This window comes from Pithys albifrons, chromosome 6, assembly GCF_047495875.1.
Source record: "Pithys albifrons albifrons isolate INPA30051 chromosome 6, PitAlb_v1, whole genome shotgun sequence".
NCBI lineage: Eukaryota > Metazoa > Chordata > Aves > Passeriformes > Thamnophilidae > Pithys > Pithys albifrons.
Genome location: NC_092463.1, coordinates 46,365,934 through 46,382,765, shown reverse-complemented (window position 1 = coordinate 46,382,765; position 16,832 = coordinate 46,365,934). Strand labels below are relative to the sequence as shown.

The window sequence follows — 16,832 nt, the reverse complement described above, 5'->3', positions numbered from 1 at the left end:
TAGATGCCAATAATACTAATATATTTTTATTTTTTTTCTTCTGTAGCATCTCCCCTTCTGCTTTTTGCCAACCGGCGGGATGTTCGGCTCGTGGATGCTGGAGGCACGAAGCTGGAGTCCACTGTGGTGGTCAGTGGTTTAGAGGATGCTGCTGCGGTTGACTTCCAGTATTCACAAGGCATCGTGTTCTGGACAGATGTGAGTGAAGAAGCCATCAAGCAAACTTACATTAACCAAACTGGGAATGTGGTGCAGAATGTCATCATCTCTGGTCTAGTTTCCCCGGATGGCCTGGCGTGTGATTGGATTGGGAAAAAACTTTACTGGACGGATTCAGAAACCAATAGGATAGAAGTAGCTAATCTTAATGGAACATCTAGAAAAGTCCTCTTCTGGCAAGACCTTGATCAGCCCCGGGCAATAGCTTTGGATCCTGCTCATGGGTAAATATTAATTCGGCTTAAATGCTTAAATGGATACAGCAGTGATTTATGTTGAGTTTTTAGTTCTGAAAAGAAAAAGAAATACAGCTTTTTGTTTCATTTTATATTTTCCCAATGTACTTTTCTCAAATTCTGTAACTGAACATATGTTTGATCTTAAATATTTTGTGGCAAGTAGTAGCAGCCCAGACACTGAGCCAAAAAGAAAAATGCAGCTGTTCTTAGGTGCCAAGCCAAATATTCACTGGGTATAATTAGGTAACTTACTCCATTGCACTTCTGAAAGGTAATTAATTTTCCAAGCATTTTTTGTTATTATTTTCTCAGTTGTCTTGTCTGGTAAGTGAACTTTGATTTGGTATGTGATGTCTGTTTAGTGTAGATAGCAAGTTATGTAAATCTGCATAAGTTCATACAAGAATTCTCACTTGCTATGCTCTGGTAAACGAAATCAGGATATTTGTATGTGATGATGTTGAATAACCATGTTTGTGCCAGCAAGTAAAAGAATCCAGGTGAAAACTGTTTTTTCAATACTGTAACGTGACCGGGTTAGGAAGTAATGAGAGCAGAATGGATGTGTTACTTCTAGTGCTCTTGAAAATACTTGTGTCCTCCCCACCATTTTGCATGAACTGTGTGCTGTCCCTGTGCACAAATAGTACTTTGGGCCTGGCATTCACTGCAGTGATCATTGAAGGTCTGCTGTGCTAGATGGACCCTGGTGATAACGATGGGAGAGGAGTGATGTGCACTTCTCTTGTGTGCACAGATCCACACAAGTGAGGTGGTTTGCCACTAATCTGCTGCCATTTTCACAACACTTTCTCAGAGATCACTTTATCTTCCTCTATGATATATGTAGGTAGGTTTCTCACCTGTTAGAAAATCTGGTGTCAGCTGATACTTTCACTGAGTCTGGCCTCTTTGCAAAGTGATGCTGAGCTAGTACAAGGGCTTAGGATAAGCTGCAAGTATAAAGTAGTTTGTGGTTTATCCTGCTCAGGGAGACAGAGAGTTTCTTGAGAAACTACCTACTTCAGATGTGTGAGAAGTGAAAATTGAAACTAAGCAACAAAGGGTAACTTAAAATTGCCGTGTCAACAACAGCCACGCTACAGACTGGAACTTTCTCCTGTTGTTTTTGCAGTATTTCCAGGATAAAACTTCCCAGATGAATGTGAGGAGTTACGGGTACATTTATGATTAATACGTAAAGGGTGTGTGAGTACTAAATGAAACTGTATGTACCCAAAGAAGCAAAATCCTTAGTTTTGTCAAGTGCTGGGAGCTGCCTGTATCCTTTGGATAACTGTGTGAAAGGTACAGCCATCATCAGTGAAAGGGAAAGTGGAACGCATTTTTGAACGAAAGGACTTTTCCTCGTCCTCTTAATCCTGCCTTCTCTACAGATGCCTTTAGGTGAAAAGAATTCTTCCTGTAGCAAATAACTGTATGAAGGTATTTAAAATAAATTAACAGGAATCCTGTGGCATGCAAGTAATCTATGCAGAATTAATTAATGCTGAAGAGTCACTTTAGATCTAGAGTTCAGTAGTATATTTAAAGAGAGAATATGCTGTTGAGTATTTTATGATGAGATAGATCAGAGAAGGTGGTATGGAACTTTCCATGAAATGCCAGTGCTGGGTTGACATCTTGAAAATGGATGCAGTGGATGCACAGGATCATCCCCAAGAGTCACACTGTGTACCTGAGAGTATTGTCCAAATGCATCTTGAACTCCGTCAGGCTTGGTGCTGTGACCACTTCCTCTGAGAGCATTTCTAAAATTTCTCTTCTTTAAGGCACAGTATGAGACACTTGAAGATAGATCATCTGTGAGTCTCTACTCTTCCCAGAGGTAGTAAAAATCATTAATTGTTCAGGATTTACTGATGCTCTGATACATTATCATAATTAACAGATGGCTGCTTAATATGTAACATGGCATTCCCATGCACATTAAAATGTTGTTGCTGGATCCAGGAACATGGATCTTGGATCTAGGAATCAAAGGAAGCAGAACATGCGATAATCCAATTCTTCTTCCCTGAAGTGAAGGGTAAACTAAGCAGAGCAAAATCGTTCTGCAAACTCGCTAACGTTTTGTTTTGAACATTCAGATCCTGGTCCTGGTATAGGTTATGAGAGGCTGAGTTCAGATAGTGGAGGACATGAGGCTAGAATTCTTGGCATTGTTTTAAAGAACATTAGCATTTGTATACATTCTTGCTAGGTAGACCACTGAATGGGAATTCCATAGTGTTGCTGGTTTATTAAGTTTGAGTTTGCAGCCTTTCTCAGTTTTCAGGACAGCAACTTTGAGCAAAACTGAATTTATTGTCAGTAAAGATTTTGCTCAAGCTCAGCTGAAGAGGTAGCTCAAATTCTGTGCAACGTAGTGCAAAGAACCTGAATATCATGAACAGGGAAGAAGCATGAATGCATTTCAGAAGCAAATTTTTATCATGTGTCAAGGCAAGCAGCCTTCAGTTTCCTGGAAAGAAATTTTCAAAAGAGTGAATGAATGACTAGCCAAAACAAATTACTTTATTTTCAGTCCTGTCCGGAGGGTCTTAGATCTGAGCAGCCTGGATATTATGTATATTGTCAAGGCTCATTAGATTCATGATGTATAAATCTCAAGGCTTGCTACCTTGTACATGTAACATGAGGCTCTGATTTTGAGAAGCTGTGCTATATCCATAATCCTCATGTCTGATTTTCACTAAGTGCTCAGTGAAGTAGTTAGTTCACAGTATTAAAGCCTACAATGTATTAGAAATACTTACTTTGGTTAATGTGAATCTTAAATTTGTTCCTGGTTGTATGATGGCTGCTGTGTTAACGTTTGAAGCAAGCTTACTGTTCAAGATTAGGTTGTATTTTTTGTAGTTTGGATTATTCAATAGACAATAATGCTTGAGAAATTTCTGCCCCTTCTGTTTGCTGAAGTACCAAGAACTGAAACAGACATCTGTGAAATGGTTATTTTTAAGAAAAACAAAAATTGCTTGCCCCAAGAAGAGGCATACTGTCTTGTGGGTTTTTTGGTGTGGGTATAACCACATTTATTGCTTGATGTAGTCACTGGGGTTGTTGAATTTGCCATACCTGAGCTAACTCTGGGCGGTTTGTAGAAATGATGTTCGTAGAAGAGAAGGTGCAAGGAACTTTGAATTGGTTTGACTTACCGAAGGAAAGCTGCAAACCTCTCTCTACACTTCCGCCCTCAATTTAGTTCTTAAAAAGTCTTTCATGAAATGGTGTGGGTCTGTTGGGCAGAGGCAGTGCCAGTGGACTGACTAGCAGTGGACAAGTGCTAGTTGTCCACTAGCACATTAAAAAATGAATATGGAAGGGACAGTTATCACAGTTAGAAAACTTTGAAATCAGAATCTAAAATTAAATGCTTCAGATGTGCCGAGTTGTTAATCCAGTGTTTCCTCAGTGTCACAGCAAAACTGTGAATGAGACCTGTAGCTGTTCTTACATAACTCACAACTGTGTTTTTAGCAGCACTTCAATAAAACTGCAGTGGTGTTTACTGATGATTCACTGAGACTTTGGTCCCACACAGCAGTATGCCATGGACTGAAGGTTAAGCTTGTTGGCTTGCTATGTTGAAATTTCTGGGATCTGTATGCTGATGCCTGATCTCCATGAGCTGCAGTGGACTGAGGCTTTGACTATTTTGATTCTAATAAGTGTGAATGATGAAATGTTTTAAACAGTGTCTCATCTGATCTTCTTTATTATAATTGAGAGGAGGGGGCGTACTGAATGAAAACTTAATACTGCTGCAAATAATGGAGGAGAAAAACATGAAGCATGGCATGAGTAAAGACTGCACTTTTTAACACTTCTTCCTCTGACTAATGGCTACTTGGTTTAAATGCAAAGATGCCCTGGTTTTGAGTGAAACATGATTATTGCTGCTTTGAAAGCTAGAGATTAGTTTATATCCTGTGTGCCTCTAGTAATTAATTGCAAGTAGAAAATTATATTGAAGCTCTTGGTAAGTTATTTGAAACTCTGTAATGATGTGAAATATATGAGTAGAACAGTTGTTTTCTTAAAATGGAAGAACAGTACTCAGGCATAAAATTGGTTAGGAGCTGTAGTCAGTATCTTGGTGTGGCTGTAATTTCTGAGAGTTGGAAAGCTTTTGGTATGCTGTGTGTCCAAATAGCTGCAAATGTTCTTATTCATAAGAAATTTGAAGTTCTTGAGGGAAGTGTTTTTTACTTCAATTTTCAGATGGGGGTCCTTGATGGTGACAGCCTTTTCCTAAATGTTTCATTGGTCTCTTGCTTATTTCTCCCTTTTCCTACTCATAGATACGATGGAAGGCCATAAATTATTCAAAGACCTTTTGCTTCATTTGAGAACAGAGTGGCCTGTATAGAGATGACAGAAAAAAAGGGATTTACTTCCCCCCAAAATTGCATGGGGAAGAGGTGGAAATATGTAGACTTCTTAACAACCCCGTTGAGCTCCCTCACCTGTTAGCACCCTTCGTTTGCTACAGGTTCTGTGATCTCCCTATCCTGAATTCTGGAGACTGATACTTGTTTGCCCTGTACATATTAAGTAGTTTGGGAACTGTGTTCTTACCTTTTAAATTTCTACACCATTTCTTAAGGGAAGAGAATGAACAACAGGATGGCTTTATTGATCAAAGTGCCAGTGTCTGTTGCAGTGGTTTCTCAGGTAAAATCAGGAATGTAGCTTTGAGTGAAAGCTGGGATTCTCTCTGATTAGATTACTTGAAGGGTGCAGTTTATAGCTGCACAGGGTGGAAATCATGTCATATACATGTTGGTCTGGCTGGACTGGCACCATTTTGTTTGTCATGAATGGATTGCCTGGTTTAACTCAAAACATGTTTTTAAATTTTTTTTAATTAAGCAATAGTATAAGCTCAGTATAAGCTCTGAATTTGCCCACATAACCTGTTGAAGGTGTACTTAGAGTTTTGTTTGTTACTGTGTTTAAAATTACAAGCATACAAATTAATGTGCTTAGATTGCATGCCTTGACAAATTCCTGGCTCTAGTCTGAGTGTACCTTTCCCTAAACATTGTTAAACTGCATCAGCACACTGAAATGTAAAATGCGTTGGCTTTGAGCTAAATGTTTAAGGAGTTGTGTGTTCTGTGGACAAGAGAGCCAACACCTGACTCGCACAATTGGATTACTGTTGTTCAATATTTGCTGGACCACATGTTCTGTTAAGTCAGTACAATGCGTAGATATAATTTCTTGGACTGTCCTGATATGTTTCAATTCAGTGTTCCTTATGGAGAGAGGACGAAATCTAGTTTTGAGTTGAGGTAAATGTGGTTAAGTCTAACTCACAAGCTGATGGAGAGTTCAGTAGTTCATTCTGCACTTTTTGATACGAGGATACCCTGAATTTTGAGTGTCTGTAGTGTGTCTTAAAAGGGGTTGAATGTAGTGAGATTTGGACCATTTTTCCCTTTCCTAAAATAAATCACGTTTTGTGAAAGAAGAAGGGGACTTGGGGTCACTCTGCTGAGTATGAGCCAGCAATATGCCCTTGCTGTAAAGAAAGCCAACAGCATCCTGGGCTTCATTAGGACTGTTGCCAGCAGATCATGGGACGTGAACTTCCCCTTCTGCTCAGTGGTGGTGAAACAACCCTTCTAGTAAGTACTGTGTCCAGTTCTGGGCTCCTCTGCACAAGAGAGACACAGGCATGCTCATTAAGGGACTGGATCATCCACCGTAGAAGGCAGGGCTGGTTGAGTTGGAATTGTTAACCCTGGAAAACAGAAGGCTCAGGGGATCTTATCAGTGTGTATAAATGTGTGATGTGAAGCAACTAAAGATGATGGAGCTAGACTCTTCTCAGTGGTATCCAGTGAAAGAACTAGAGGCAATAGAGACAAACTGAAGTAGAGAAAACTCTACTTAAGTGAAAGAAAAATCTCCACTGAGAGAGAATGATAAATCACAGGAACTGCTGGCCCAAACAGTTTCCAGCCTTAGAGATCTCAGAACATGACTGGATGAGTTGTTTTTCTGTTTTCTGTAGTTTTTGCATACGAATATGCTGGACATTGTTTTGGAGGGAAGAGTGCATAATATGAAAAGCATATGCAACTTCTATTTTTTTTTCCCCCCGGAAAATCCTACCAGTGCAGCTTGTTTTTCCTAATGTATCAGAAGTATCTGCAATAATACTGCATTTCAAGTTGAAAATTCTCTTCCTACTCCCCCAAGCAGTGTTGCAAATACCTCCTTACTGCCGTCCTCCTTCTCCAGCTTAATGGTTTTGGAAATGTTCTTGAGTCCCTTTCTCCAAGGATTTTTTAGCTTCATGCTGTCATGTAACCTGGCTGTTGAAACTATACTGAATGTGTGCTTGTCTAGCTTTGAGAAGTTACTAGGGTGTCTTACTCCTTTCTGTATGGGTGAGCAGGGAAAGATGTACTCTTTCCTTGCAAGCACTTCCAATAATATTTGAATATCCATTGGCTGACAGGCAATTATGTCTTTCCTTTTCATTCTCAGTTGCCAAATAGTATATATGTACTACATATGTGTATTGTATATGTTTTAAAAGAATAAATCACTCAGAATAAAAGACATTTTAGGAAAACTGTAGTGGAAAAAGATGGCTCTTGAGGGTTTAGTTTGTGTTGCTTTAAGTACATGTTTCTGAATACAGATGATTGTTTGTAATGGTTACCTGCTGTGGCATATTGTAGGATTTGATGTAAAGATTTTTGTCAGAAACATCCAGGTCTCAAAATTCAGTACTTGAAAAAAAGAGGTAATTGGAGTAAGTAATTTGCAGCTTAATGCCATGCAACACAGCCATTCTTTTTCTCTTCTGTAAACAATCAGAGCTATTTAATTTCACAGTGGAGTTTTTGTAACTTTAAAGGTGGGATGGGGGAAGTAAGTTTTAAATGTGCAGGAATCTAAACTTCATAGCAATTTCCTGTAAACTCCTGTTTTGTGCCATGAGCTTGTATAAGTTTTAGAACATTGTTGAAATTGGAAAAGTTTGTACTGATTCATATCATCTGTACAACTCACCCCTTTTGTGTAAGCAGGTTATGTAAGGTTTGGCAGCTGTACCGCATTTTGGGAGATGGAAAAACTGTTTGGGCAGTGTTGGCTGCTTTTTATTATGTCTGTGATACCTTCCAGCTCAGACAGCTGATCGGCTGCTCTTTGAGGGCACAGTGATTTCTAATCTTTGCACAAAAGATGACAAGAGACATGAAGCACCAGGAAATAAGAAATTACCTACAGCTTTAAAGCTGGTGGGAAATATGGTTTTCATCTTGGTTTTGCTCCTGCACCTGAGATTTCAAAATGAGTTAACCAAACCAAACTAAAACAAAACAAAACAAAAAAATCCCACTGGGGTGCAGTTTGCCAACTTCAAAATCTGTTTATTTTTGCTAGGTGGCTTTCAATCCCATTCTTCTGATAGGACTGAAGCAGCACTTAAGCCCTGATTCAGTGTGGTAACTTATATGCCAAAACTCAGTGACTTGTTGACTAGGGTTGAACTGCCTTTCTTTAATTAAGTTGTGATTGGACAGCTTGGTAGTGAAAATTTGCAGCTTCTGCACTCAGTAATAGAGCAGTAACTGAATTTTATGAACTCCATTGGGTCTAGTACTTCTGGCTACTGGATGATGGACTGGAAGGACTGTTAGTGGTTGTGTTCAGAAGGAAGTATTGCATCTTTGATGAATCTTTGGCTTTTACTCTGCTTTGTTCCTGCTGGTTTCTTTGGTGTAGGAAAGTGCAATTCAGTGTAGGTACAGAATTGGTGCAGTTGCTGTGGAATTAGATGTCTCTTCTTTCCCCTGCCCCTCCTTCCTTTTTGCCTTGAAAGTCTGGAGTTAAGATAAAAAAAAAACAGTAAAGGGAGGAAAGCACTTGAGCATCTCTGAAGACTGAATATAGTAGCCCATGAATTTGTCCAAGGTCTGCTGTTTGCTCAGTGCTTCTGTAGTGCTGTTTGGTTGGGGTTTTTTAAGAGTATTGATTTGTGATAGCTGCTTAACAGTGAATTTTGCTCACCCTGTCTTTTTAAATTATTTTTTTTAGCTCTTTAGGAATTCATGTTTTCATTTTCTTTTATAGCCTCAGTGCTGTTAGACGTTTTTAGACCTGTAGCAATCCAAGCAGGATACAAAACTCTTTAGATGCCAAATCTCACTCCTAAAATGTGATTGCTCTAATGTGTACAAAGATACTGGGTTTGATATTTTTAACTTCTTAAAATTGTTATGGTATACCCTGGCCCAGGGGTATTTAAAACTCTCTGATTTACATTTAAAAACACCACCACCACCAATAAAATCGACCAAACAAAAAAACCTACCCAAATACTTGCCTTAGGCTCTTCATTATTATTCGGTGTGTGTCTTTTCAACTGGCTTCCAAAACTGGGAGGCATAATAGCACAGGTAATACTGGACTGAGATACTTTGCATAGTCTACTTCTTTTCCTAAAACATTATCTGGCCTAAATACCCTTTTTTTTTTCTTAATAGTGAAATGAAAAGGATAGGAATTTTTAATGTTCTGGACACCAGCAAAAAAGGTTATATTTAAAAAACAAAAAAACCGGTCCTAAACCATCATCCATCTCAGAAACATTGATGATGTCTAGACTGTTTGAAAACGCTATTTTTTTGCTGAGGTCAAGAAGAGATATGGACTCTTGAGCATTCTTTAAAAAAATAAATTTCAAAAAGTCTTCCCCCTCCCCCCCCCAATAGAAATAATATATCAATTACCACTTCAGGCTCCCATATCAGGGGTAATTTAAATCAGGTTGAATTAAATCAGTTTCTCATATATAAACTGTTATGACATACAGACTGATTGCTTTCTTTGAGAAGCCACTTGGAGCTTTTGGCCGTGTTCTTTCCCTGTCCATAAAGGTCCAGTCAAAAGTAGGAACTGTATAAGAATTGATCTGCTTGGGTGAGAATTGATCCTGTGTCCTGGGAACTTTTGGAAGATGCAAGGCATAATGGTTTCTGCTGAACATTACTAAAATCCTTAATTGTTGTTTCTATATGGCTCTTTCTCTGATGAACCTGGCTAGTACAAGCAGATTTCAGTATTCTTGATAACTAATCACATCAAGAAATTGCCCCCAAAATTTTCACTTGTTACTGTTAAGTAAGTTAAGTTTTCAGTGCTGCTTTAGCTTACCATGTGTCATTCTTTCTGTGATAACCATGGATTTTTTTTCTCTAGGATTTATAACTTGTGCAAAAAAATGTCTGTCTTCAGCTTACTCTGAGTTTAGGGTGTCTCAGCCAGGACACTGTATTTAATTTGGTTTGAATGAACTTTGTCACTCAAAACAGAGGAGAGCAAAAAAAAAAAGGGAGAACGTGACGCTTTGTGCATTCTTAAATCCCTCATAGGCATGCAGTTACAGCATGACATTTTATGGCCTATTAGAGTCCGATGTTCAGTGTTGTGTTGTGCCTTGTGCTGACCAAAGAATGTCAGAACAGCCTAGATGTTACTGTGGGAGAAGAGGGGTGAAGAGAACTGCTCTAGCTAACTGTAGGGTCCAAGGTGAGCAACTTACCTAGCGGGAGTTGATGAGAAATGCCTCTTTCTCTGGGGAAGCTTCATAGGTGGCTTCAGCTGGATGGTTGCTGCCTCGGTTTGCTCCTTCTCTTTAAGCAATGCTGCTGGGGGACTGCTGGTCAGACTGATCATTTGGTAAGGTAGCTGAAAGGTTTTGGGTGTTTTATTTTTGTTTCCTTGTAGGATGCTAATGTCAGCACCAGGGCTAGGAACCAGGGCTAGGAAGTGCTCCATTTCGCAGTGACATGGTTTTAAATAGGCTTACATAGAACCAGAGATGCCCTCTTCTGATGCAGGGACAGTTGGTCAGCTCATCTCTTCTTACAGATGTCCAAACTCCCAGTTCAGGGTCTTGATCTGTTAAGACATCCCTAAACTAGAGCCAATTTCATATAATTCATGGCAGTTCAGCACCTGTTGCCTGATGAAACCTCATTGAAAAGGGAAGGAGGTTAAATAGAGACAAAAATTGTATTTGCATTCTATAGCTTAGCATGCTTTCCTGTGATGGACCATAGGGATTCTGTGTAGCACACAGAGGGAAGGAAACTATTGCCTCATTAGGTGCTTTATTACTGCAGAGACTCAATATACTCTGGGAAGTTCACCAGGAAGATCAGCTTTGGGGATTGCAGAGACACCCTGCAGTCAGGACAAGGTGATGACAGGGTATGTTGCTTTAAAAATGTCCAACTGAGAAAAGTGCTTTGAGAGAATGCTGCCTACGTTAGATTGTTCTGCATGTTGTCTAAATGCATATTAAGGCTGCTAACCTTCCTTTGTGGTGCAGTTACTTTGCTGATACCATGCAGTTTTAAACCTTTGAATGGCACAGGCACTGAGCTTTGTACCTCTGAATGAGCTGAAACGCGGAGATGTAATTTTCCTGTGACAAATTTGTGTATGAATTTGAAAGTACTACTTTTATGCAGCAGTCTTTGTGTGGCCATGGGTAAATGCACATCACCTATGAAATTAGGCAACAGAGTATTTTTGAGGAAGACATTCTTGAGCTGGAGCTCCTTTAATATCATAGAAAAGCCATGAGGACCCTTTAGCGTATAGACTTTTTTCCACTCTTCTTCATCTGAATGTGCTGAGCTTTAGGACAGGCTGCAATTTTAATGGAAGGCTTGAGGAGAGGAATTTTGTGCAATGGTAGTTTTGAGGATGTTTGGTCATCCTTTTTATTTCAGTTTACTGTAAAGGTTTAATAGGCCTTAGCTGCTTTTATGTCATTTGTTTTTTTTGCATTTAAATAACTGCCATAGGATTTTTTTTATTTTGGTCTAACCTCCTTCTTAGTCTGCATTTATATATTTCAATAAGTATATATTAATAAGTGTGGGCTTGTCATAGCCCTATGATATGATGGCACAAAGTAACCTTTGATAAGCAGACTTTTCTCAATTCAACTGTTTATCTTTTTCTGTCTTTATTCTTGTAGAGTTGGATGAATATGGTGCAAGCTAGTGCAGATGAGCTGGATCAGAGGACTGATTTGCTCTGACCAAAAAGAGTATTTGGCCACATCGGTTTCACAGTCTGATTCACCAGTTGGTTGCGTAGACAGTTTTTTTTATGTCTGCTTTTCTCTGTCTTCTGCTGTTTGTCAATAGCTGCTTCCCCACACAGTTTGAGTTGCCACAAATTACAGACTGACTTGTTAAGGAAAACCAAAATGAGTGGCAATTTACATTCATAGGTTGTCCTGTGAACTGGGACAGCTCAGTTACTGCTGCTGCTTCTTCAGGAGCAGTCAGTCTGTCCTGGCTGCCTGAGCTGAGAAACTTTGGGGAAATTATCTGGGGACATGATTCTGCCTCAGCAACTCTAAAGTGAGCTGTGTCAAAAACCTGAGGACTCATCTGCATGAAAACTTTACTATTTCAACTAGAAAACTTGTTTTACCCTCACACCCTCAGCTGTATGTGTATTGCGACTTAAGTGAGTTATTTCCATCTGTCTATCTGTATTGTTACCTCTATCCCCTCCTTTAGAGGGATAAACATGCTAGGGATGATATACAGTGCTATGATCAGAATGGTGTAAATAGGTTTTGTGACGGCCCTGAACTGGAGGTGTGCCTGAATGAGTGTGTACTGTGTCCATGGGGATCAGAACGTTTTAAGGTTGAGTGGGGCGTGTGCTGTGGGTAACTGTACAGCTGCCTGTCCCTCCTGGGCTGAAATGATGGCCCCAGCTGCGTGGAAAGCAGCTACAGAGCTACTGCAGTTTACAAGGGGGATCTTTTGTTGTGAAGGGGAGGCAGTCCTGCTGAGGAACATGACAGCATTTACAAATGTAGTCCCCCCCTTCATCCCCAAAGTGGACAGCATTCTCTTTCATAAAAAAAAAAGCATGAAGCTTTTTGTGTCTATATATGTTTTCACTATCCACATTTGTTTACTTCCTTTTCAGTTCCTACTGTGGTTGATTAGCCAGTGCTGCCTTCTTCAGGGGTTCTGAATGTCTGGGATAATCTAGGTTGTGAAGAATCTGGCTAAGCATGGGTTGTGCAAGGCTGAATAGATGCCTCTCTACCATGGTTTTCTGGTGCTCCAATGTTAGGAGGACTTAGCTTGGACGCAGCTCAGTGCACTCACTCAGGTGGTGCCAGTCTGGCACTCCTGTTGATCTAATACAGCTCGAGGAACCTGGTCCAGTCCAGTGCACATACACCTACTTTTGTTTGAGGGCTTGCACAGGTCAAAGGCTTCCTGACCTGTGCCCCAAATGGCTGTGTTGGCATTGGGAAAGCAGTATCATTTCTCTGACTGGCCTGAGGTAGCTGTGCTGGGAGTTGGCTGTGTTGTGTTTGCACCACTGGCATGTTGAATTTTCAAGCTGGATATATGATGCTGGGTAATGTTTACCAGCTGTGAACTGACTGTCGTCTTCTGACCAGACAATTTCTCTCTTAACTATACAGTCTTGACCATTCATGCAAATGTTGTGTGATTTGCCACACTTTTATCTGGTCCTTTGTGTTAATGTCTCTTCAGGCTACTTAAATTGCGCATAGGAGGGAAACTGGGACATGGATAGAAAAGGAAACAAAATCAAAGAAATTAATGTCTTTCTCTGCATGGATTAATTTATTTGTTGACAGAAACAAATTTCAGGGCACTTGATTTTATTATTTTTTCTCTGTAGACTTGCAGAAGGAAGTTAAGCTGTGGCCATTGCCTTCTTGTGTAGGTAATTAGTTGCTTCAGAATGTGATTTAGGATATTAACTGGCCACACAAAGATGATGGTTATGACAATCAGGTACTGCCCAACATTGAATACATTATACAGGAGCAAAGCTTGTGAGAGATAATCTCTTGATGGACTACTTTTGCACCCTGTGGAACTGGATTTTGTTAAAGCTTTGGGGACAAACATTGGTGTCTGTACACCGCTCTGTGTATATACCATTACAGGCTTTGCAAAGAGCTGCTATCCCCTCTGTTCCTAAAGCTAACCAGCATGTATTGTGACTTAATATGTCTATGTCTTTTTCAGATACATGTATTGGACTGACTGGGGTGAAACACCCAGGATAGAACGGGCAGGAATGGACAGCAGCATGCGAAAAATAATTGTTGATTCAGATATTTATTGGCCAAATGGACTCACGATAGATCTTGATGAGCAGAAACTTTACTGGGCTGATGCAAAACTGAGTTTCATTCATAGGGCAAATCTGGATGGTTCCTTTAGGTAAGTTTTCTTTAGTCAATAATATGGTGTAAGTTATTTCTCATTTCCTGCATTCATGTTGAACTGAGACTTGTTTTTCAATGATGTAGAATAATTATTATTTTTAAATGCAATTCTTAATAGCCTTGCAAAAAATAGCCTCGCATATTATAAAAGTGGTTTTAAAAGCAGGACTATTGGTATCAGTATTTCACGATAGAGTGATCATAGCTTTCTTATACAGCAGGATTCTTCATATCTAGGCTCTTATTTGTCTTGAAAATAGTTGGAGATGTTACCCTTGACCCTAGGCAATATAACATTTAACTAGTGACTGAGATTTTACGGTATTGTTAATGGGGTTTTTTCCAACAAAATACAGACTGATACACACTTGTCCTTGGCCCCATCCAAAGATGTCCTTTATGCCATGTCTATTAATTAATCAAATTCAAATTGATTCAGTCAGCAAGCACTTAGGAAGCAGATTTTTCTAAAGGTTGATGGAAAGCACAGTATGGGAGTTGTGTTTGGTGGCTCCAGTCCAAGTGTGCTGTTGAGTTTTGGCTTTTGTAGACACAAAGAAGTGACACTTCAGACAGGGCAGACTTAGACATTTGAGATTACTTCTTCAGTGCTGTGCAGCGTTCAATGGGCAAGTTGTGTTGGTCCTGAAGGATGAGTGTCAGATGCCAGTAAAATGTTCTGCCAAAGCAATCTCTGCATCGTGGTCTGGTTTTGGTCTTTAGACAGTTTAAAATGACATTTTCATTTTCATGATTTCATAACATTTTATGTGTTGATAACATCATTTTGCCATGGTGAAAATGTTGGAGGATTATTTTATACAGTTCTGTGTAATAAAATAATATGCCTCCCCCCAGAAAACACTGCATTTTCCATGGTGTTTTTCTAGGTTTTTTTACGGAGATGCATTCTGTGCCTGATTTTCACAGTCATAAAAGAGGAATAGCAATATTGACATCCTTTATAAAATGCTCTGAAGTTCCTTTGAGAGTACTATGTAAGAGCTAGATAATGGTGGCATTGTAAGTGACAAGTACTGACTGACAGTCAGAAGTACAGACAAGGGAAAAGGCCTTTACAGAAGGCAGTGGTAGCTCAAAGGCTGGCTGCACCTTCATAGACAGAGATTTTCATATAGCAACATGAATGTGCTTGTCTGATTTGGGAGTGAGTGGCAGAGTGTAAGGTTTCCAGGCTGTTTCTGCAGTTATTGTGCACATGTATGGCCAAACTTCACGAATGAAGATTTGAGAAGGGCTCTCCCCATGTGGGGGTGTGCCCTTCCAGCCTGCGCAGCAGATTTTTACACATAAAAATTGTATAAAATTTACTTACACAGATGTGTAAACCTTAAAGTTGTAATTGGCAAGTAAAATCTATTTCTGCTCATTTTAAGGCAGAGAAAGGCCACCTGAAAGGGAGCAAGCCTTTAAATACGTTAATTCCAGCATCTGTCCAAATTAATTTGGGATAGATCAGTGCACGTGCACCATCTTCCAAGCAACTTTTTCTGTTGAACTACAATTCAAATAGTATTTTATGAAAAAATAATGTATTTTGCATTAAAAAGAAAATTGGCTCACTCTTGCATATTTTGCTCAACTGCTAGAGTATGTAAATGCATGTTTGAGGTCAGGATATTCCTGTACAGGGTGTACTCTGAAAGCTCTTGTCTAACTGCACGTGAACATTCAGACATTTTCAAATATAGTATCTTCATGTCATGTAGATGTGTATATTTTGTTTTGTTGCCCTGTGATAAAACCTTCCTCTTAAAGTGTTATGCATGTTAATAAAATACTATAAGATTGATCTTAATTATAACTCCTTTTAAATGAAATTTTTATTTATTCCATTTTCCCTTCCACTAATCAATGTTTGAAACAGAGGTCTGTGATGTTGGAACTCTTAGATGCTGGTGTCAAGGTAGACTTCTGTAATTGTTCAGACTAGATGATAAATTTGGAAGTTGCTTCTGTTCCTTAAACGTGGAGTAAAATAAGTTTCACTCATATATGTCAATAAAGAACTATGTGATGTTTCCAGTGCTTCCACCCCTCCCATCCCAGAATCAGTTCAGAATTCAAATAAAAAGGAAATTTGCATTCTGTCTGGTGGATTAATGTTACTGAAGCAATCTGTATCTTGTATCTTAGCAAGCTTCAGTTTGCAAGCACATTGGCTGGAACTGTTTCAGGGGATGTAATTACAGGAGAAGGGAAGATTTGATATCTAAGAATGATGAAAATAGGGTAATACATAGTGGAAAACAGCTGTTATGATATTAGAATACAGCCACTGCTGTTATTAGTTAAGAAGAAGCAGCACAGGTGAGAGTGGGAAGAGAAAGTGAAATTAGTATTAGTATTTATTCTATTGTGTTTTATGGTGAAAAAGTAGTGATATTTGAAAGGCAGACATTTTAGAAGAGTTTCAATTTTATCTCTAGAAGAGAAAGTTTATTAAGAATTTTGTTTTCTTTTTTCTGTGTTACCAGCTTTGTACATGTGTATGCCGATACTTGCTTGCATGTGTCAGGCTGCTTTAAACTTGTGCGTGTCTGAGTATATATCAAGAATTTGGGGGATACTTTTTATTCCATTACACCCTGGAAAATACAAATAAGTGCCTATGCTGTTCAAAGTGAAACAAAATCCTTTTTCTGACAAATGTTAGCTGGTTTTTCTTTTTCCTTAAATCTCCAGTTGAAAAGATTGAATGCAGCTCTGAATATAGGTATAAGAAAAATAAGTTCATCACTTTCCTTCAGGATGACATGGAGACTTCAGCTTTCTCCAAGTTGTGTAATGAATAACTTTGAATACTGGATTGTTGTGTCATAACACTGAAAGGTGTGGGCATGCTTTGTGTATACATAAAATGGATGATTTTTGTGAAAACTGTATATGTCAGGTGTTGACTAAGGAATTGCCCAGTAACTTTTCTCTGACTTAATAAATGTCTCCAAAACTAGTGAATTTAAATTTTACAAGTTGGGGTATCCTGTGAAAATGTGTTGGAAATGTCATGTATTTTTTGGCTTTCAGTTTAGCTAATAACCACT

General features: G+C 39.1%; 1 protein-coding gene across 2 annotated transcripts in view; it reads left to right on the top strand.

The window, feature by feature from the left end:
- LRP5 (LDL receptor related protein 5) overlaps window positions 1–16,832 on the top strand; it is a 138,657-nt gene that overhangs the window by 31,817 nt on the left and 90,008 nt on the right. For both annotated transcript variants that reach the window (XM_071558698.1, XM_071558697.1), the window contains exons 2-3: window positions 47–443; window positions 13,565–13,762. In XM_071558698.1, the coding sequence (XP_071414799.1) occupies window positions 47–443; window positions 13,565–13,762 (595 nt within the window). The remainder of the gene's footprint in view (window positions 1–46; window positions 444–13,564; window positions 13,763–16,832) is intronic.